The sequence below is a fragment of the Thermobia domestica genome, chromosome 13 (genome assembly GCF_964235325.1).
Source record: "Thermobia domestica chromosome 13, izTheDome1.hap1.1, whole genome shotgun sequence".
Classification (NCBI taxonomy): domain Eukaryota; kingdom Metazoa; phylum Arthropoda; class Insecta; order Zygentoma; family Lepismatidae; genus Thermobia; species Thermobia domestica.
In genome coordinates, this window is record NC_137466.1 from 166,850,085 (window position 1) to 166,873,582 (window position 23,498).

The window sequence follows — 23,498 nt, forward strand, 5'->3', positions numbered from 1 at the left end:
ATGGCAACTTTCAGTCAAAATAGCTATTCGATCGGAGAAAATTTCCTTTTTTCTATTTACCCTAGTATACATTTAAGTTCTTTAGCGTACGTATTTCTTTTTTGGTTTGTGATACTTGAAACTTTATTAAAACTCAGTTCCTAAAAATACAGTGCAGGTAAATTGCCATGTAGCATTTTTCTGTTTATTATATATTGGTTATTTATCTTTTTCATTTTTTCCTCAATTGGGATTAATTATGATTTTGATTTAACCGTTGATATCTTCCCCTCGATTATCCTGGTAAATCGGGACTCAGCTGTACCGTAAAATTTGTTTTACTATATATATTACGTAAAATACGAACTAATAGGTAGATAATATGAGCATTTCTGCACGAGAAGTGCTCATATTACGATCTTGAATAATTTTTGCGTCAAAGTATAATTATTTTCTGTAAGTTGTCCACTTTTTAATTAAATCGATATTGACTAACATAGACATATTTCACTGTATATATTAATAAGTGTGTAATTATGTTTTCACTGCTCTTTTTGCGTGAATTTTCCGTTATCTTGTTTTATTTCTTACAATTTCACTTAATTCAAAATTGATTGCTTTTCAAAATGAATATTTAGAAAATAGTTCACCATCTATGACTTGTAACTTTACGGTAAAGTATTCATGTGGATGTACACTCATGTCCAAAATTATGGTCGCATGTCTAAATATGTTGTTGTAGGAATATAATTTGATAACGAATTCGCCCGGTATTTCTTATAATGTTAGTATGTATATAATCGTCAAAAACATGTATGTGGCAAATTTCATGTCAAAAAAGTAGTAAATAAAAACAATAAAACGAAAATAAAACTTTCTTGTCCATTTAGCAACATTTTGTTTTACTCATTCTAATTTTCGTATTTATAATTCTTTTCTTATAAAATTTACCACAAATATACATTTCCCAATTATACACATAATATCAGTATTAAAAGTACCTTGCAAAATCATTATCAAATTATATTCTTACAAGAAGACAGTTAAAGATATGCGACAATCATTTTGGACATGAGTGTACTTGTTACTTCCATTATATTTTCATATTTACCAACTGAACAGTATTTCATAGACCTACTTACTCATTCCGAGAATGACGCAAATGTCATTATTTTGAAGAAACTGTGTCATAAAATGTAAGTATATAGATATGGATAAACATTCTGAAAAGAATAAATACATACTGTTTGGCTTTCAAATGTATAATATATTTTGTGTTTTTCGTTGCAGTAGCAACAGCTGGTACCAAATCATCGTCACACAATACGGAAGAAACCTATGATCCAGCATATTGCTCAGTGAAATTACCAGGTCCTCAGCCTCTTGCACCGATGGATAGTCCGGTCGCCGAAAGGTACTCGCAAGTAGCTTCCCTTTTTTTCCTCTTAATACGAAGATCATGTAAATAATAATATACTTAACGTTTACTTTTACGTTAATAGTTATACGAGGTAAAATGAAAAAGTAATTGCATATTTTTTCTCAGAGAAACAGAGAAAGAATTGCATTAAAAAATTTAAAAAATGAAATATGCATTTTGGGACATGAACATTCATGTGCTTTTCTATATAGCAGCCATTGACATTGAGGCAATTGTTCCTACGTGACACCAAACTTTTGATATTCATGTGGTGGAATTCGTTCGATTTGGCGCTAAACCATCGACACACGGCTGCGATTACCTCAATGTCACTTCAGAAGTTTTGGGCGGCAAGGTACCTTCCTTGGTGGGATCCTTTAGTAGTACGGAAAGGTGAAAGTAATTGCACCAAATCTGGACTGAATGCATAAGAATTTCGTTAATTCCAAGGCTGGAGGTTTTGTAATACAGTCTTAGCAACATGGGGATCCATTGTCATGCAGAATAATGACTTGGCGGAAAGCAGCTCGTATAAGATCTACATCACGTAGCCGCCTTACAGTTTCTCATTTTAGATCAAAACCGGCATAAATTACAACCTGGTGTCCAAAAAGACGACGAGCAAAATCTTCACTGTGGACAACGTTGTCTTGAATTTTCGCGGGTGGAAGCCCGTTTGTGTGTTTTCACACTAGATTGTGGCGCTTGCACTCTGGAGTGTAATAAAAAAATACCCACGTTCGTCACCGCTAACTATTCAGTGGAGGAATTCTTTTCCATCCCCTAGTACTTAAGCTCTCTTCTCACCATGTGCAGTGGTGTAAGTTCTCTGAGACTTTGTGATACCTAAGCGCTTCATGGATGATTCTGTATATAGTGACATACGAGAGTTCTTACAAAAGTTTTAACCCACCTATGAACGGAGGAGCAGAGAGTTTATGAATGGTGTTACTTTTCAACGTAGTTCCCTGACAAGTCAGCATATTTTGCCCATCGATGTTCAAGTGCGTTAATGTGGCTGGTAAAATATTAATTGCCGAAGGCGTTTAAAATTTCATCGGCATGCATGAGTGTCATCATCAGTGTCAAAATGAGTACCTTCCAACTTCTTTTTGAGCTCTGGAAAGAGATGAAAGTGAGAAGGTGCCAAATCAGGTGAATGAGTTGAATGGAGATTATCCGTAGTCGCAGTTGTAAATTGCTGCCGTCGAGAGGACTGGCTTGTGGCCAGGGGCATTGTCTTGATAGAGAAGCACATCTGATGTCATTTTCTACTACACTTCCGCCGAATGTTATCACGCAACTGTCGTAGAAGGCCTGCATAGTTTTCCCCAGTAACTGTTCGTCCCTTTGGAAGATAAACCACCATTATTCCTTCCGAATCCCAGAAAACTGTAGCCATCACTTTTCCAGCTGAGGTTATTGACCTGGCCTTCTTGGAAGGCGGGGATAAGGGGTGTTTCCACTGCTTGGAACTTTGTTTGGACTCTGGTTTCTAATAGTTGACCTAGATCTCATCTACTGTTATGAATCGAGTGCGAAAAGCATCTGGATTTGTCCGGAAGAGATTAAAATTGTCCCTTGAAATGTTGCGTCTGGTAAACTTTTGATCACGTGTCAATAGTTTTGGCACCCATTTCGCGGAAACCTTGCTCATTCCCAGATGTGGGTGATAATTCGATCAACGTTTACAATAGATAAGTCCACTGCCTCAGCAATCTGCCTGATTGTCATTCGGTGATCATTCATGATGATTTCATGCACTTTGTCAATGTTCTCGTGATTTAATGCTTCTACGGGCCTTCCGAATCGAGTGTCATCTTCAATGGAGATTCTCCCCCTCTTAAATTCGGGCGCCCATTTGTTCATCGTGCCATGAAGGAGCACTATCACCTAAAGTAGCAGCCATGTTGGCGTGGATATCCTGCGGCTTTAAATCTGTCTTGTAGAGATATTTAATAACAGCTCTCGCCTTCAGTTTCTCCATTTGGTTACACTTTACTCACTCTTCACTCTTTCTGGACCTGTAACAATAGAATAAAAGTCGATACCAACACCAAATTTGGTATGACATAGGAAGGTTCAGTAAATATCTCCTAAAAGTATTATATGTCTGGTTCTAATATCTCGTAGTTAGGCTTAGAATTTACGTAACAACCCTCGTATGAACTATCTATTTTATCCGCTATTGTTTGGATTGTTACTAACCGGTTCTGCTGAATCACTTGATTCACAGTCTACTTCTGAACGTGTGTCGGATGTGCGCGGCCGCCCGGAAGAGATTTTGTCGAACACATTTACGAGCCCTGCTTTCAACTGTGTACACCAGTTACACATGTTTGTGAATGTCACACACTTGTTACCATATGTTGCACCCAACTCACGGATCGATTTCAGATATTTTCTGTCGTTTTGACCATAGAAACCTGATCACATCCCGCAGCTCCACCATTTTGAACGTCTTGAGCGGAGATGGGATTTTTGAAGTAACTTCCATCACGAAGCACACACCTGCCATCTTACGGAAAAGTGAAGTACAGTAGTACATATACTTGAAGATTTGTATTCCAGTTTTTGTGAATATATTTCTGATTTGCTATGAAAAATTTACTGAATTACTTTTAGATCTGTTGATAAACGTATAGTTAATTCTGTTTAAAAAAAAAATGATGAATAGGAAGAGGCATGTTGCTAATTTCTAAAGAAAATGTAACTCGCCGTAAATGCCGATTAGGATTCAACATGTTTACCGAGTGCTTTGTAAAACCTGTATCTATTCATACTTGTACTGAGTGCGAGTATGCTGTTCGTGTGGAACCTAACACAGTATTTGCAAAATCCCTCTGACTGACGTCAGTGGTCCATAAGCCAACATTGAGATCGTATGTTGCAAAGATTTCACATGTTGCAGATTGATATTTAAGATGTTCATTTTCACAATGAGCTGGCTGTTAGTAAGTGCAGACGTTAATAGCGGAAAGTACGTTATCATAGTTTATTGCTAGCTGTGTACCCTGGTTTATTTATTTATTTATTTTCTTTTGATTGTGTGGAAAAATTTGTTGTTGATATAGACCTAGAGTACAGTGGATCTGAAAGTGAGAATACTGTCAGTGGCAATGAGAAAACAAATATTCCTGGTATTTTATAGTGACTTACCTTAAAAGTATTGTAAATGGCATTAAATTTGTATATTCCTACACAGTTTTTAAGAGTTTGCGATGGCGAATTACCGAGAAATGCTCACTTCAGGAATTACTTTCCTTTTTGTATATACATATTTTGATGAAACGAATAACACCTAACCGAATGTTCAGCATAACCTTGAAAATTACACTAAGCAATAACACCCATGGACAAAATTTTATCAATAAAAGAAATTAATTTAAAAAAAAGAACTCAAAATTAGGGATGGCCAAAAATTTTCGGATCCGGATATCCCGGATCCAGTGAGATCCGGATCCGGATCTTGCCGGATCCGGACCTAGATCCGGATCTCGGATCTGGATCCGAAATTCGGATCTCGGATCTGGATCCGGAACTCGGATCTCGGATCTGGGTCCGGATCTCGGATCTCGGATCTGGATCCGAAACTCGGATCTCGGATCTGGATCCCGAAATTCGGATCTCGGATCTGGGTCCGGATCTCGGATCTGGATCCGAATCTCAGATATTGATTCGTATCCAAACCTACATCTGAAATTGTGATGATAAAATTGAATATCTAAAATTCGTCAAAACTTTTTTCGGATTCACTAATATAGTAGGATGCTGTGCTTTTAAATGTTTCCATAACACGTTTGTGCTACCTTTGTTCTTTGTTATTTTAACCTTGCAATATTTACTTTCTTATATAAACTTTCTTATTTTCTCATATACAAATGAAATATCTTTTAGATAAGACCCTTCTAATCGCAGGAATACTGGACAAAACAAACTCTTTATTAATAGTAGTTTCTGACTCACTAGAGTCCAACCATCAACAAATCTTTCACTTCGAAGGTACAACAAAAAATATAGACTGGTTGGCGTGGAACAACAGTAGATCTTTAACCATACACACGAGAATTTCAGGAGAGCGATATGGTTGTGTAGTATTATTAGTATTAATAAAAGTGTTCGTTGTACGACTTTATTACCTAACTTATGGCTTGCCCTTCTGAGGTCAGGAGTTTGTTGAAGGAGTAAATATAAAAGAGATTTCTGTTATTTCTTCTTCACCCTCCAGGTTTCTTTAATCATACATTGCAGGACGTAACCAAAACATATCCATGCATCGTATCATTGAAGCGTTTTGTGTTTTGTATATTAGTGTTCAAAAATATTTAACATATTCGCATTTGTTCATGTGATCTCAGGTTCAATTCTCGGTGGAACATACATGAGATAATTGAAAGCTGAAACAATATGAAAATAGTATTTAAAAATCAGGAAATTAATATTAAAACTTTAGCTATCTATTGGGACTGTAAGGCTATAGTTAAATTAACCCACAAGTTTCGTGAAGATATATTAAGTCGTTATTGTTTATTTACTATAAGCTACCAGATACATCCTCAGAGGCCACTTTACACTGTAATAATCAACAGATGAAAACATTGGGAAAGGAATGGAAGGAAGGTCTCCAGAACCTTAGATCAAGGTACTAACCTAGCATTTGCCCAGTATAACTGAGGAACATCCCTGGAAAATCCTCAGTCAGGATAGCTGGTCTCCGAATTCGAACTCGGTACAATCCAATTGCGAAGCAAGAATCCTAACAAATAGCCTGAGCTCACTCCGTATTATTATTATTATTTAATTAACGTAATGTTTTAAAATTAGTGCAAATTAAACCCTACTTTCTTTATTGCTGATGATATAGTTAATAAGCCTACATGAGACATCAGTCTCCCATTACATAGGCCTTGCTCAAGAAAGAATACCAGAACTGGAATTCAGGAAGCGGGGGTGAAGAGATTAATGAGGATGAGGAAAATATGTGCGATGCAAAAACTGAGAAATTATGACTTCATCACAGATATATTCACTTACATACGTCAATTAATATTTCTCTGATACAGGGCACTCTACTTTCTGTAGTGGCAGGGAAATGGCCCGCTTTTGTAAACGAACACATTAAGCACGTGCATATAGGCACAATATCCGTGCAAAGAAACATAGGTAAAACTAGAAAAAAAATAGGGAAAGCGAGGGGAAAGTGATAAAACGCCATTCAGCTTAAAAAAAAAAAAAAAAAAAGCTGAAAATAACTTAGAGCTACGAAAGATGCGAGGCGAATTTTATTGAAATGATTGTTTTTCCTTAGTGATTAGCTGTGCTAACTATGAACATGAATTAAAAAGAAAACAAGTAGCTAGCTCTGAGTTTCGCAAACTGGTTGAAAAGAAAATATTGGATAAAATTTAATAATAAAGAAGGCATTTATGATAATTAAAACAAATTAAATTCTTGGCACGACAGTCCTTTGGTTCCTACCATCGGGCTTACGTTCATTTGAAGCGGGATTTGAATGCAAGACATTTACAGTAAAAGGATCCACAGCCTAATGCCGCAGACCACTCGACTATGGCTGTCGGGTTTTCTCGGCTAATCTGTAGCACATTTACAGTAACTGATTATTTTAAAAGTTGCTCCTAAATACTGACAATCTAAGTTTTATGTATCAAATATTTCCTGCGATAATACCATACACTCTCCGACTTCTATAGACGAAAAGCTATAGTTACCCACATTATCTAATACAGAAATAAGTTCTGATTCTCTAATAGCTGATGGTGATAGTCAAGGTTCACCGAAGCATGATCCCAAACCCAAACTGAGATATTGATGTCACTGGAACGCCTGAAAAGTCATTGTGGGTAAGTGAATTGCCCACTTGTCAGGATGAAGGGCGATGGTGATGTGAAATGCAGGGCTGTCAGAGGTGCTACTTATAATAATTGGATTTGTAATATTCTATGTTGCCGTAAACCCTCTTCAAGAAGATAACTGTTAATTTTAGCTTTGAAAATGTTACATAAAGAGTTTTATTGCTATCATTAGGTTGCATATAAATCTCTTTATTCCGGAATTATCGGATTTATTTTACCGCTTAACTTTCACATCTCTTCTGATTTACGAATATTTAAATCACGATTATCCCCTTAAGGTCAATTAGTGATATTTTAACTTATTTCGAACCAACTATGTATATGGCTAGTCTTGTTATATGGGAATAATTGAGACTAGAAGCAGTCTACAGGCTACGTTCAAAGAATCTTGTCCGACCTCCTGATAAACCACGTCTTTCAGCAAGGTGAATTGTGGCAATCCGATACTAACATGAGGAAATATTCCGCTTCAAGTGAAAGCTTCCATAAGAATCAGCACCCTAATCAGTGGTATGTGCCTTGCTAATTTTTCTCCAATGTGAAAGTACCTAATTTTATTGTTAAAAATGAAAAGGGTTTTATTTCAAACAAGTTGTCATTACAGTTTTCATATTTGAACACAACACTCATGAAAAGTCATGTTAAGGCGCGACTTACTCCTGAAGAAGAATATTTATCTGTTTTTAATTTCTCGTGTTCCTCAAACTACATGCGGAATTAGTGCAAGTGCCTTCCGCTCGCATTACCTAGGTACAAACGCAATGGCGTATTTAGGGGAGAGGCTTCCGGGCTTAAGCCCCCCCCCCCCGAAATCTTACTATAGTAAACTATATGAAATATCTTGCAGAATTTTCACATTTTCAGGCAAAGCCTCCCCCCGAAACAAAATCGTAAATACGCCACTGTACAAACGGCTACGATCTTGGTACTAGCACATGTTTCGGTTTCCAGATCTCAAATATTTATATTTCAGCCTGATTCTATGTATGAATCCGAAATTTCAAATCTAGATAAGAGGCACCAAAATTCATAGTTTATTCTCGGTGCTCATATTGTGATTTACTAAATAATTATTAAATCTAATTGTAGGGTATACATTTGATATTTTGAGCAGACTGGCAAGATAAATTTACGTAAAAAGTAGTCAATACTTATCTTAACTGTTTATGTTTTCTTAACTGTCAATGAAATAGGTGCATTGAGGAATTTTAAATATTCATCTCGGTCCTGCAACCGAGTGGAACTAGATTCGACATTTGAACTCTCATCCGGATCATTTTTTTTCTTAAGTAAGCCAAACATTTGATCTTTAGAGTAGAATGAAGGAAACAAATAGACTTGTCAATATTCGTCTTAATTTTCTGTTCTCTTCTTCACTGTCAGGACTTCGTGAAATTACTTTCGGCGAATTTTAGATATTCATGTTTATCATAATTTGGATGGGATGTGGGTTTGGATAAGAATCAAGATCCGAGTTCCGGATTTCGGATCCAGATCCGAATTTCGAACCCAGATCCGAGATTCGAGATCCAGATCCGAGATCCGGATCCAGATCCGGATCCAAAGGATCCGGACCCAATGAGATCCGGATCTTCGGATCCGGCCAGATCCGGATCCGGCCATCCCTACTCAAAATGTGAACAGATAAATGCTTAAATAAATTTTTAAATTGGTAGTGTATCTTCACTACTATACAGTTGCTGAATATATATCCACCTATATATAAAGAGGTGGATAATTGTTTTAACAAAATGATATGACTAACCGTATTGTATGACTAAAAAATTCAGAATTTTGTTGAGAAATCAAATTTCATTGCCTATTGCCAAACTACATTAAAGTCTGCTCCAAGTTCATAGGGATTATGAGGAGGAGGAGAAGCTGTATTAATACCAATGAGAAAAAGCAAAAACGCTACTACTCGCCGCAAAAAAATATGTGGCAGAATTTTCTTCTACATGCAACAGGTTGCGCTTTCGGAAGATGCTACTTCCTTCTTCGGCCTGTTAAAGACTCAAAAGGATTTTAAAACATGAAGGATCAACCATTAAAACACACGGGAAAAGACATTCACTGACATTGTACACTGCTGTTCACTATTTTCTGTTCTTGCTTTCCAAATGGTGAAAGTATGTAGTGAAAAGATTACTCCAAATGATATTTATTTCTGTTCTATCCAGATTAGGTATGGGCCTTTCTTTATGAATATAATATGATTCTTTAATTTTTCGTTCTGTTCCTGTTTTAGCTTATTCAGTTAAACATGATTCATGATATGATAGTTATAATCTCTCAGGTGCGTTGCTAAACCGGATAACTGTTGCGGGTTCCGAGAACAGAAAACAGTAAACAACAGTGTGCAATGTCAGTGAGTGTCTATTCCCGTGTGTTTTAATGTTTGACAGAATTTGTTTTTATATATCTTAACCTTTTAACCAATCTTTTTACCCTTCCTTCATGTTTTTAAATCCTTTTTGAGTCTTTTAACAGGCCGAAGAAGGAAGTAGCATCTTCCGAAAGCGCCACCTGTTGCATGTAAAAGAAAACTGCCACATATTTTTTGCGGTGAGTAGCAGCCTTTTTGCTTTTTCTCGTTGAATATGATCACCGCTCGCAATATTGTGATATGTACTAATACCGCTTGAAGTGAGAGAATATTTTGCGGCGTCGCTCTCAAAGATCTCAAATTAGTGGATTAATATTTTTGGGTTTCTGTTTACTCCTAGAGTTGAAGTAGAAACTGAATTTTATTCTTTCATCCTCATAAAAATATTATAAGTCGTGGGCTAAGCTTCTATAATCATAATTGTATTCAATTTACAGGTTATTCATCGTATGTCATCCATCACCACCTCCAATGTATGCCATGAAGGACGTGTTTGGAAGGTTTGGGAACCTAATTGATGTTTATATGCTGGGAGGGAAAAACTGTGGATATGCCAAGTACGCAAACAAGGAATCAGCGGAAAAAGCAATAATGGTAAACGTAGTATTTTAATGTGTATTCCTTTAATATTTGACATTCACATCATTTGAATGATATTCTGTTAGAGAATTCATACTTTAGTCGTAGATATGAGTTGTACAGTAACGCATGAGATACATTCGTAACCTTTATTACGAAGGTAAAGTAGCCTTATTAATATATGTAGAGAAAATAATTGAAGGCTAGAGGCTCTCAGTTCTGCAAGAATAAGTATGTACTTAATCAAACAATGAAGAAACATTCACATGATTTCGCTATTTATTTCATGCTGCCGAGGACATCATTTTTTTGCTCATATCTTTATAAGACACCTTGACGTCATGAAATGAAATATCTCATTTTAACGTCCCATGATTGTGCCCTGTAGGCTGAGGGAAACGGATGATTAAGGCAAGTGAATGGCTGATAATGTTAGAATCGGTGGAATGAGAATATAGGAGAAAACGGGAGCACCCCGAGGTTTTAATACATCCATCGTATAACCCGGACCTGGCACCGTCGGCCTTATCATTTGTTTCGGTCTTTGCAGAACTCCCTGTTGAGTTAGTTTGAAAAGAAGCCTTTGAATACAGCATGTCACTTCTTTTCTTTCTTTTTGACAGACACTACAGAAGTTCTATAGCGACGGGATTGTGGTGTTGCCGGAAAACCGCAGAAGCCCATCGAATTAGTGGTTTCATAATATTATTGTCAGATCACGGCAAATGTCTTCTCAATTTTAACTTCCAAAGACAATACTTTTTAGACAACTAGATAGTTTCCATATTCTGTTAGATTTCTGATGATATATAATTTTTGTTTCTAATCGCTCTGATAATAATCATAATCTTTCCTATTGTAGGCTTTACATGGACAGGAAATATGTGGAGCTCGTTTAAAAGTGATGCCAGCTGATCCTCATGATAAGACAGATTCAGGAAGAAAAAGATTGAAAACGAATGAAGATGAATGATGTAAGTAAAGGTGTGAAGTAAGTAATGGTGTGGGGAGTATAACTCACTTAAAAAAATAATGGGAGGTTTCTAAAATACGAAGAGAGCTTTCAAAATAACGAAGTATGTACCCATACTGTGAGGAAACTATACCTACTGATATCGTAAATTCCGTTACCATGTCAGTAATGAAATACGGGAACAGTTGTAAAATATGAGATAATTACAGTACTACAGTACAGTACTGTAATACTACAGTATTTGGATATGAAATACAGATGTTACCAACACAGAACACCAATCATTTCTCGAAATGACTATCTTTGTCCGTCTCTGCGGCCAGTCATCAGTCATGGCACGTATTTTTGTATGAAAATTCATCACTGTCTTCAGAATAGCACGCTTGAGAGCCTATTTTTTTTTTTTTTTTTTTTTTTTTCAGTCCGTGTCCTCACATCACGGACCACAGCATGCAGTCCAATGGCTTGAAGTCCGGGCTGCTGGAGGGCCAATCAGCTAGTGAAATTAAATTAGGCATATTTCTCTGAATCCATTCGTGTTCTTACTTTGTGAATGAGTGCTGAGTCGGGCTGGAAGCTCCACGACTCAGCATGGAACAAGATGCTGATCAAAGATTCCACGACAGATTCTAGTATTGTCTCTTGGGTCACTTTGGTCGACGCTTTAACACCATTTTCGTAGGAGGAGATCTCAGTTGTGCGTTGTACGACTCCTTCCCTAAACCATCGCTGAAGCGGGATGATGGCTTCTTAGAGTCCTTAGTGTTTTTTCACGAGTAACTTAAGACGTTTAGGCATACACCCTATTGTTTTGACAATTGAAAGATTCTTCAATTGTGAAAATCATTTCATCAGTAAAGAGAATCCTTTGCGTAAATCTGAAGGAGTCGTCTTGATTTTTTGCTCTCTCTGTGGACCTTAAAAACTGTAAAGTGAGCAAGTGACCAATATTTTGCCGAAAAGCTGCCAGTTCTAGATAACTTCTCAGCACTCTAAACATTGACATTTTAAAGTTGTTCAGCTCACAGTCCATCACTACTTGTTTCCTGATAGAATTTCTTCTAATACGCGCCGTCACTGCTTTTACAATATTCTGGCTTCTCATAGTGAGCGTCGACCTTGCATGGAGCAGTCCTCAGTGGTTCCTTTGTCAGTATATTTGTTAATGGTCCAACGGACAAGTATCCTGCTGATCTTAAGCTCTTCCAGAGTACTGAAAATTGCAGGTGGTGATTTACCCTTCTTATGCAGAGCTATAACTGTCTCTGGATTTTGCAGCTATCCCACTCCATTAGATCAGTCTTGCAATTCACATGTTCTCTTCCATAGCCAGACACAAACAATCGTTCTCCTCTCCTATCACATTAAAGGGTAACCTTCAAAACCGGTGTTGCAATCCCTGTCAACAGTTGCTAACAGAATTTATGATATCATTAAGTAGTGATCATGTTATACACACATAGACAGAGAGAAAGACACCCCTCCCCCCCAAAAAAAACTTCAAAATGACTGGGGCTTATCTTTCTTTCTGTAGGAGCATTTTATGACTGCAAGTATCATCAAAGCTTAACATATTCCTCATTAACTAAAGTAGAAAAATCACAATATTCCTTATAAGAATTAGACACAGGAAATTTAATGAATACATGTACTCAGAGCTATGAAGTATTGCGATGTATAACGTTGTACATCAGGATAAGATAATATGTGCGTTGCGCAAAGGAATCTTCATTGTTTCTGGTCTTTCAAGTTATCTAAGAAGCTTCAGGATTCAGGAAGTGAAATAGTTAATCTTTCGAAATCAGTACAGATAGAAGGGAAAATAACCAGTAACATTGATTCAGATGATTTGGATATGAGGAAGCATCCGTTAGTTGACCAAATTATTTTCTTAGTTGGGTCACAAGTTCATATTTTAAATTCGTGGTTTTCCTTTTCTATTTTTCCTTGGGAGGGGGGAGATTGTCAAATTTGTGTTTGCTTCAGAAAGTGTCTTAGATTAAACGTTACTTGGGAAATCTTAAAACAGTGATAAGGTAATGCAAAAATTGCCATTCGAGTGACACAAGGATCTCCTTGGATGTCGTGTCGTTATCGTAATGTAAAAAAGCAACTGAAGGAAGCTTTGAAGATCGAGTTCCAGGATTGGTGTTGACAACCTTGATGAACGGCAGCATGTGAATGCCAAAGAAAACTTACAAGGGAACATCTTACATGAATAGTAGCATTACCCAATCAAAGAATGTGTAATCGATAGAGGAGTGAAGAAAGGTGAGAAATCCAAAGTTTTACGGGCCGACACTCAGAAACAGGAAATACAGAGAAAAGAAGGATCTAGAATTATGTGAAGATAGAAATGCAAAAGATACACTGATACAGAAAGAACTTCAAAATGATTAAAGTAATCAAAATTAAATTTACACAACAATATAATGAGCAAACGCTGTACCCACAGACATGCTCCATAACAGGTTCAGGTTCGTTGCCAACTGAGCAGAAAATAAAGTTTTGTTAAATGGCACTAAATACAAATTATAACATCTAAATAATCTAAGTAGGAGTAGAACCATACCTGTGAAGTCGTGACATACAGTGTTGCCAATAATGTGTGAGGTACTACAATATTTCGTGCATCAGAAACGTGAGCCTGCTAATCAATTGTCAGGGCAAAACTGCTTCGACCCTGTGCTTCTTCCCTTATTTTCGTACTTCAGTGATTATATTCTTGTTTGTGGTCTCAAATTTTGGTTTTAACTAGTTCGAATCGTGTACTGTATGTACTCTTCTACATCCAAGATTCATGTAGGAATTCATATAAGCCTATCCTCAAACGTTGGCAACACTGTACATCAGGACTTCACAGGTGTGGTTCTACTCCTAATTAGACTTTCTAGATATTATAATTTGTGTTCCGTTACGTTTAACAAAACTTCATTTTGTGTGAGTTGGCAACACTACATTACATATGATGGATTTAGCATATCTATGGGTACAATTTTTGCTTACTATACCGTTGTGTAAAATTCATTTTGATTGCTTTAATCATTTTGAAATTCGTTCTGTGTCAGTGTATCTTTTGCATTTCTATCTTCACGTGATTCTAGCTCCTTCTTTCCTGTGTATCTCCTGTACTTCTGGGTGTCGGCCCGTAAAACTTTCGATTTCTCACTTTTCTTCACTCTTCTATCAATTGTTCATTGTTTGATTGGACAATGCTACTATCAATATAAGATGTTCCCTTGTGAGTGTAACGCATTCTGAGAAATTTTAAATCTACTTCGTGTAAGTACTTATTCAAGTTTTCTGTTATGGTTTCTACTTTATTAAACATCAGAACATTTAAAAAACTCATTGTATGAAGCCCAAAGTACCCAAGTTCATTTATCCTAAATGTATGTGAGCTTAGGTTAGATGCCTAATGATAGCAACGAAAGCTAGAGATTCAGACGTATAAAGAAAATTACATCTTTCCTATTAACCAATCATAGTCACTGACGTAACTTATTTTAGCTGGGCCTCAACACCTGAGGCAATTGATTTGGTGTACGATGCGAACTTCTGGCTGTTGAATACGCGTCCATGGGCCGAGTGATGCTGTTGTTACTTGTAGAGATACACATCGATTGTTCAGGTCTATGCCAGAGAGTAAAAAGAACTATATACTTCAAAGAGGGCTATGCGACATGGAAAACGTACATTGTGTAATGCGTAATGAGGGCCATGTAGTGCATTTCCAAACATCCTTCAGTAACTAAATGTTATCGTCCCTCCTCCGCAACTCGGGTTCTGCTAGGGTGTAAGTTAGGCCACTGATCGTCGTTTATAATGGATTTTTTTCCTGTTTAGTGTACGATGCGTAAATAACAAGAGAAAATATGGGGAGGGCAAACTGAGAATTGATTGTGTTAATTGTGGTTGTTTGTCTTTTGTGTAAAATTATTACTATACGTAAAGTATTATTTTAATGTGTCAAGTTAAGGCGTTGTGATATTACAACAGACAGAGAGTGAATCTTACGATGAAAATTGTGAAGAAAGACTGTTAAATAGACAGCAAATGCTATATAGACGATGGGAAATTATGACAGCATACAGTAAAACCCTCAGTTTGAACAGCCCTTTGTTTTTTTTAATTGGACGAATTATTCGTATGTACTTTAACACCTCTAGTTTGGCCACCCCTTTGGGACATAAGACATTCATTTCTGAGAAAAATAGACACCTACTTTGAGATGCTAAGAGCAAGGAAATAATTTGGAGAAATTTCTGAAAGGGGTAAACAGTTGATTACTTTCACATTGATAACTCATGCTATAATGCAGTCCGAATTTCAGAGAAAAAGGGGTTGTAAATATATTGTTCGTTGGCATCTAAGATAAAAGTGCTTACTGTTACACTGGTAAAAATATTACAGTATAAGTAGCACTCTTAGGAAATTATATGTTGTAAGTTAGACATGAATCTGAATTGGGCACATTTTTTCAGAAAGCCACACTTGTCCACCTCAGAGTGGTTTCACTGTATCTGAATGATCGCAGTCAATTGCGAGACAAACGTTACTTTGACAACGAAAGATATATTTGCAGTTTTATTGCAACTTAACAGCATGATTGATTCGTCACAAGCAACATGTAGATTCGTCACAAGCAACATGTAGATGTTGTACTACTTGAGATAAATCATTGAAAATATGAACTATAGGGAATTATGGACGAAGAAATACCATGCAATAGACGAGACAACATATGTAAAGCATTCAGAAACTGAAGAAATCACATTATTGCCCTTGCAGCACAGACAAATAGTACATCAAGAAAGACACTTCTGCGTATACAAAAATAATGAAACCTAGATACATGTATTCAGTAATGATGTCCTTTATCATTTCAGGTGTTAATAGAGAATTTGCAAAACAGAAATACACTATTAATACTCGAAAAAGATTACAATGTAAAATTCGCTTTTTTTTTTTTTTTTTTTTTTTTGTGTGTGTGTGTGTGTGTGTGTGTGTATCAACAATACTTAGAATATTCCTATAATGAAGAACTGGGCTAGTAGAAATAGTAACAAATTTGAACTGACATGTACAACTATTCCCATCGTAACATTCATTTCAGGAGTTGTTGTGAGATGGTAAATAACCAACTCTATTTAATGTTAATCAGAGTGGAGAGTGCTTTTAAATGAATTCTACATATTACTACATAAGCATGTGTGAATATAGGAGTGAATGAGATAATGTGTAATGTAATTTCATGTGCTTCTTTTCTTTTCTTTCAGGTTCCAGTTTTGCAAAATTTATATCTTATTTTCAAAAATTTTGTTCTCGATTATTTATACAAATTCTAACAACACTATATATGTATAATCCGTCACCATGATTAACTGCCCTTTTCTCGTATTTCTTTATCATTTTTGTTCAGATTTAATTTTCAGCCATTGCATTTCATCTATCTATCTATCTTAGTAGTTACATCGATTAACTCATCATCCTTCCCAAATTTTTACTAAAAGAACAAAATCTAAAATTACAGTGTTCGATCAATAATTTGCTGGAAATTCTGCTTGCGTTTGACGAAAAAAAAGTTCTAAGAATATATAGACCGCCTAGTTCTAAGAATATATAGGGTGTCCCGAAAATAATGGCGAACAGCTTCGAATGGTGGAAATTAACGTCCCACTTAAAGAAAGGAATTTGCCAATTTACATAACCACATTGAAGATGCGTGGGAATAGTTACACAACACAGCGGGAATGATGGAATGCATTCGAAACTCACGATTAGCACTTTGCATGCATGTGGGAGAACAGCACTTTGAACATCATTTGTAGGTATGTTTATTGTTAGCACGTATGACCTAGTAGTTCGTAATGCTACTCTGTGTAAGATACTACGTTACAAATACAGTAGGTCGTTGTGGATTCTGTCTGTTATTTCATTACGTGATACGACTAGTTACACTTGTTCTTATTTCTATCCCTTTCTGATATTTGCCTTTACTCCCATTGCAAATGTGGGTGCAGTCGTGCCATGGATAATAAGTTTTTTCTGTATGGTTTCCAACTTCAGTGCGCAATTTCATTACCCCTGCCGTACAGACATTCGATGGATTCCTAAATGACGTATGGAGAATCTCTGGCGCAGTTGTGTAACATGAGTTTAAGGTGTCAAGCTAATAAAATTATTATGTATTTATGAACTCTTTCCTTGCTCCCACCATTATTCTACTGGTAGGTGTGAAGTTTCTTTCCCCCACATTCGAAGCTGTCTAGCTCCGCCCCTATCCATTCGCCATTACTTTAGGGACCCTATATATATATATATACCGATCGATCGATATTAATTTAAACAATGTGATACACGTGATGTAAAACTTCATGCGTAATTTTCGAGAAATTTAAGAAAAATAATATATTTCTTAATCTGAAAATCGATGCTGTACAGAATGCGTGTCACTTATTGAGATGAATTTTTACTGAAATACACCCTCATTAAACTTACCATGGCGCTAGAAGAAGGAAGCTCATCTTATAGTGATGAGATATTGCTGAAAATTATCCTTAATTGTCATGTTTTAATTGGTGTTTAATTTAAATATTGTCCAAAGATAAGACATACAGATCCTTATCAGTTTAGTGGAAACATGTCAGATGTCAGGGTCAGGGGGCCACCGTAGCGCCGGGCTGTTTGTGGTAGTGTGTTAGGGCAAAGTTCGTACTATGTGAGGAGTAGATTGAACTGAAGAGACTGTAACAGTGCAAAATGGGTGACCTCTCTGATTTCCAAAGAGGGCAAATCGCTGGCGAAAGAGTAACGAAAGCGACAAGTGTCACAGGGACAGTATCCAAAGTGACGATAGTCTACAAAACTCACAGCAAAATCACATCGATGAAGGGAATCAGTGGTCGGAACAACATCCTCAATGACAGGTCCTACTGCACATTAACGTAACCCCTCTGCCGTGTTCTTGACGTGTTCACGCATGCCATTTTACAATAAATTCGCTCTTGCCTCGTTTATATACATGCTTTTTTAGCTATACAAAGTTGTTTATGATACAGAAACACTCTTATTAGTTTTGTTTTACTACTGCCGAGTTGTAGAAGTAATAGTGAAGCTCAAATGCAACAAGCTCGGAAAAAAGAAACGGAAGTGGCACAGAACACCGAGAAAAATGCAACTGTAAGCTGATAGCCACTTAGAACCGTCGTGCTACTCCGGTGCAAATGACGGAGGAACTCAAGCAGCACCTTCCACGGCTTATTTAGACAATCACAGTCCGCCCCGAGTAATGTGACATAAATTTACGAGATCACGGTTGCACAGGCGAAACCGCAAGAGGTCATAACGTTTTAGCTCGACGCCAATGGTGCCCCAAATATGCAACATGGACCACTGATGATTAGAAACATGTGATATGATCGTATGAGCCGTCGTTCACCTTTCAAACCATGGGTCGTGTTTGTGTGGCGGACTCTCAAAGAAGCATATGATCCGCACTGCCTTCCCCCCCACCCCCGCGCGCACAATGTAACAGCGGGGCTCCGTGATGTGGGCCGCAGTATCCCAGTGGGTCATGTGCTGACGCTTACTGGTCTCATTACTGTCCGTGATTATGTCACCGTTTCAGGGATCATTGCATACTGTGGGTCAGATATTTCCGAGCAAGGACGCCATATTACAGGATGATAGTGCACAAACTCACATAGTTAAAGCAATTGCTGCTGTCCCCAAAGGAACGTAGGGATTACCTATAACCTAGTAAGTAATTCCTATGTTCCTTTGAAGAATCACTCGCATACATCTTGCGGAGGTTTGAAACATACATTTTTCAATCGAGCAGGTATGACTTCGAGTGTCATGTTCTAAACCGCACTCTCTACGCACTTTAAATTACAGCCCTCTGAAGTTCATTTTCCCACGCTTTCGGCACCTTATGTCGCCGAAACTATCCCTCACTGACCAAAGTTCCACAGGGTTTTTTGCTGGTTTCGGTGTCGGGAATCAGCTTCCGAAGTTTGTTCAAATAGTTTCTTACCACCCTGTGTGTACACCGAAATGTACGTCATTTGTTTCCAATAATAATTGAAAGTTTTGCTTTGCTGTAAGCAACTACTTATTTCTATACTGTATTTGTAGCAAAATAAACTGAACTACTGGATTGTATCCTTTGTCTGTCTTCTTCTGACGGTGACACACACACTTTCACGCACATACCCCCCGTTGCAATAATGTAGAGAACTTGGGAAGAATCAAACGACTTTCATACACCGTCTCTCTCGTAGGCGATATTCTTCCTTCCCTTTCCCCGGATAGTGCGATTGCCGAGGGACGTCATCCCTCAAATATGACGGGCTAAATGGCCATCAATGCCAAAAGCCCACAAATCTAAATCCTAATCCTAATTCAATGAAAATGAGAGTGAATAGTGTGAAACTGATCCGAGAATCGAACTCAGATCACCGGCTTCTGAATTTTCAAAAAATATGTTTATTAATAGTGCACTATTATCATCCTGGGTTTCATAAATATGATGAAGTATATTTCCTAATCACACAGTGTAATTTTATGTAACATGTTATTAATTTTACACCATTATCTTCATATACGTCTTGAGAAAACATTGCAAATCTGAACAGAATTACAAAATCTAGCATACGTGAAACAGTGCCAGTGCAGCAAAGCTCGTATGATAAGTGACAGACCAATATGGAACAAGTTTATCCCTTTTTAGAAATTTCCAACTTCTGATTTAGGAAATATATACGTGAAGCTATATGCAGAGTGGAATTAACAATTTATTGATTTTTTTTATATATAATGTTTATTTAAAACATTAACAGGTATTTCTTCAATAAATGGAACTTCTTAATAAACAATATTCTCGCAAGTAAGTAAGTGGTGAAACCATTCAGATTTGTCCGAACGTAGTTTCGGCCTCGGCGGTTATTGCCTTTTTAAAAAGATCATCTTCGTTACATTATTATCTATCTTATTATTATATGTATTTGATTCAGCGTTCGGTTCGGGTTATTGATCGAAACCATTTCCAGCACAGGAAGTATTAAGCCATTTTATTTATACTTCAAATTTTTGTCTTCTATTAACAATTTCTCTCTCTTCCTCTATAATTTGTAAATTCAGTTAAGTAAGTTACACATTTCTGTCTGTGCTGCATATTTTGTGTTTTAATTCTTAAACCAATATGTGACATTAAGTACACAGTAATGTAAACTTGATCTGTACCGTTATTTATTTACTTTTATTTATATGTGTAATATTGATATGTTTTTACTAACTGCACTAAATTTTTGTGTGTTTTTGACGATGACTACAATGTGTGATACGTTACAAAACAGAAAAGTATTAACGCTTATACTGCATAAATTTTCAGTTGTCAATATTTCTTTTCTCCCACAGCCATGACAAAGCTGACGGAACCATGCAGACAGCTGTTATACATATGACGTGTACAAATAACAAAGGATGAAAAGGAGATTTAAAACATCTTTACAAAGGAGGATACAGTGGACAGTCTGAAGTGGACGACAGGACGAAGTTTACGTACTGTACCTGTACAAGACCTTTTTGTTGTTAACGTGTAGACTGGGGCTATGGTTTTATCTAGTTGTTACTGACTAAAAGACATTTCCAAGACCTACCTGTGTTTTGTAGATGACATAAGAGAAAATATAGATATGCTTACATTAGACTAGTAAAATACATGGAGTCTGTTGTTACTTGAACATCACACACGCAGACTTAAATGTGAACAGATTTTTTTTTTTCTTTGGTTGTGTGTGTCTTGAAGAATTCATCCTATTGTCTTCTTGCAAGCCATGCTTTTGCTTTTGTTGAAATAAAAACCACAAAAATGTTCTTGTCATTAGTTCCTTGTAGGTATAATGAAAAAGTTCTAACGGTAAGTATGATCTTTTCGCCCCTGAGCTTGATAGTCTCTAGTCTCTATTCACTGCATGTTTTCCCATTTCTCTTGACTATTCAGATTTTACTAAAAATGTTTGTTTATTTTTGTCTTTCTACTTGTTTGATTTCTATTCTTTTGTAAATAACTTTGCTTTATCTATCGTACAAAGTGTTATTGACGACCTCGTATCTGGTATACGAATTGAAAATCAGCTTTATCTCGAAACACAAATTCAGCAGTTTACGAAGAGGTCATTTTTTTTTTTTTTTAGCTGATATGCAGCTTCTTTTTCCCGTCAGTCTCTATCAAAATAGATTTAATTTTTGCATGTGCAATTATGCCTCTCCAAATTCAAGAGTCTGCCAGATATAAAAAAAGTTTACTACCAAACTTAGTGTTAAACACGAAATACACGTTACTCCCAGTATGATTGTTTTTAAAACTTATTTATAAAAGTTTATTTTTACATTAGTTAATACTGTAAGCATATAATAATAAAAATAAATAAATAAATAATGAACATTCCAGTAAGAACGCTTCATGTATGTCCGACCTTTTTAATTTTGTGGAAATTAATTGTAAGGTGTTTTTTTAATTATGCATTTCAAAATTATGATCTGAAGGCATATGGAAACTGACCACTCCCTAGAGACTACGATAATACACATTAAGCATTGTGCTATTGGAAAACCCTCAGAGAACAGTAATTGCCTTCTGCGGGAAAACTGTGTTGCTAGTAGTTCTACTGGACAAGGAACCGTTTATTTTTTTATCTTTCCTTTGTTTCCAATTGTGGCGACTGAATCGTATCATCTTCCGAATATTTGCAGTCCATTTATGCCGTATTGACGAATATGCAGTCAAAAAATAAGTAATTAAATTTGATACAAGGTGTAACACATACACACACAATGGAAAACGCGTGTTTCATAAACGAAAGCAGTTGCAGTAAATTGGTTAGTGATATTTTGAAGCGCCATTCTTTCTTTTCATTTGCATGAAGTTTGGACTTGGGAGGCTTTTGCAGTTCAGGTGAGGCGTCCAGAATACAAGCCCTTTAATGGCATAAACGTTCCTCGGGAGAGAGAGAAAATGTTGAAGATAATGATCATTCAGGCAGGCCGTGATCTTCAGTAACTAATACAAAGATCAACAGTGTATGTGAGGTGATCAGAAGTGACCAAGGATTGACTGTGCGTACAGTGGGTGAATTAATGAACTTGGACAGGGACTGTTCGACGGATTATCACAGAAAAATGACTTGTTACAACGCATTGGAAATGAACGAGACTTGTTAAAATCCGTAATCATCTTTGAAGAATCATGGATTTTTGCCTACAATCCGGGCCTAAGCGGTATCCATGCGGTGAAGATGCTCTAGTTTCCAATATTGATAAAAACACCCATGTTACGCTCAAAATTCAAGGCAATACTGCATGTATTATTTGAACGTTCATGGAGTTGTAATGGAGAGTCAGTCTATCAACACTGCTACTATGTTGAGTTTTTGACAAGACTTCACGAGAAAATGAGGCGAAAGAGGCCTCAGCTGTGGAAAACTGGGTAGATTCTGCACCAGGACAAAGCATTGCCCCAAAAAAGTGTATTTGTAAGGCTATTTTTGGAGCGTAAAAATATTACTGTCATGAAGCGTTCCTGTAATCACTGGATATGGCACCATATGGCACTAAACTGCACGCCTTGTACGTCAGCTCTCACAAGTAAAGTTCATATGGGTAACGCACAAATTCGATGCAGACATACGGCGCCTGATTGTGCATGAAAAGAAATGGAGATCACCAAAATTTAAGATGCTTTCAACCATAGGAAGCGGAACTAGGGAAGAAAACTTTGAATGTCACCGAAATGAAAGAATGATAGTAATGATGGTGAGAAAAGAGTAAAAGTAAGCAAACTGAAATTAACCTACCAGCCATAAGAAGGACAACAAAAACTATGAAAGACCATAAACAGGATCGAAATTTGGAACACACTGTTGAACATTCAGGAGAAAGTTGATATGTCAGAAGTAGCACAATAAAATAGCAATTCAAACACCGTGAAATGCAAAAGTAACAAAAAAAGGAAAGACTGATTTCACATGTGTGAAAGGTGTGGACGATATTCGTGTGTGAATATCGCACGCGAGAGAATAGAATAGAGAACAATACTGATCCGTTGTAGTTTAGCTATAATTGACGTGAAGGTTGATAATAAATGGATGGTCAACACTGACATTTTTTACAGTGAGCACAGCAGAAGACAGGAGTCTGATCACGCGTCCCTGCAGCATTTCTCTGTATGTCGTATTTCGAAATAATATTCGTATGGTGTTTGGAATGGACCAGAATGTTGAAGAA

The 23,498-nt window shown here is 36.7% G+C and overlaps 1 protein-coding gene across 1 annotated transcript in view; it reads left to right on the forward strand.

Annotated features, from left to right (window-relative positions):
• LOC145668708 (RNA-binding protein 45) overlaps positions 1-21,658 on the forward strand; it is a 42,517-nt gene extending 20,859 nt beyond the window's left edge. The window contains exons 8-11 of the mRNA XM_081736809.1: positions 1,270-1,393; positions 10,096-10,252; positions 11,100-11,211; positions 20,631-21,658. Coding sequence (XP_081592935.1) covers positions 1,270-1,393; positions 10,096-10,252; positions 11,100-11,210 — 392 coding nt within the window. The 3' untranslated portion in view covers position 11,211; positions 20,631-21,658. The remainder of the gene's footprint in view (positions 1-1,269; positions 1,394-10,095; positions 10,253-11,099; positions 11,212-20,630) is intronic.
• Positions 21,659-23,498: the final 1,840 nt, after the last annotated feature.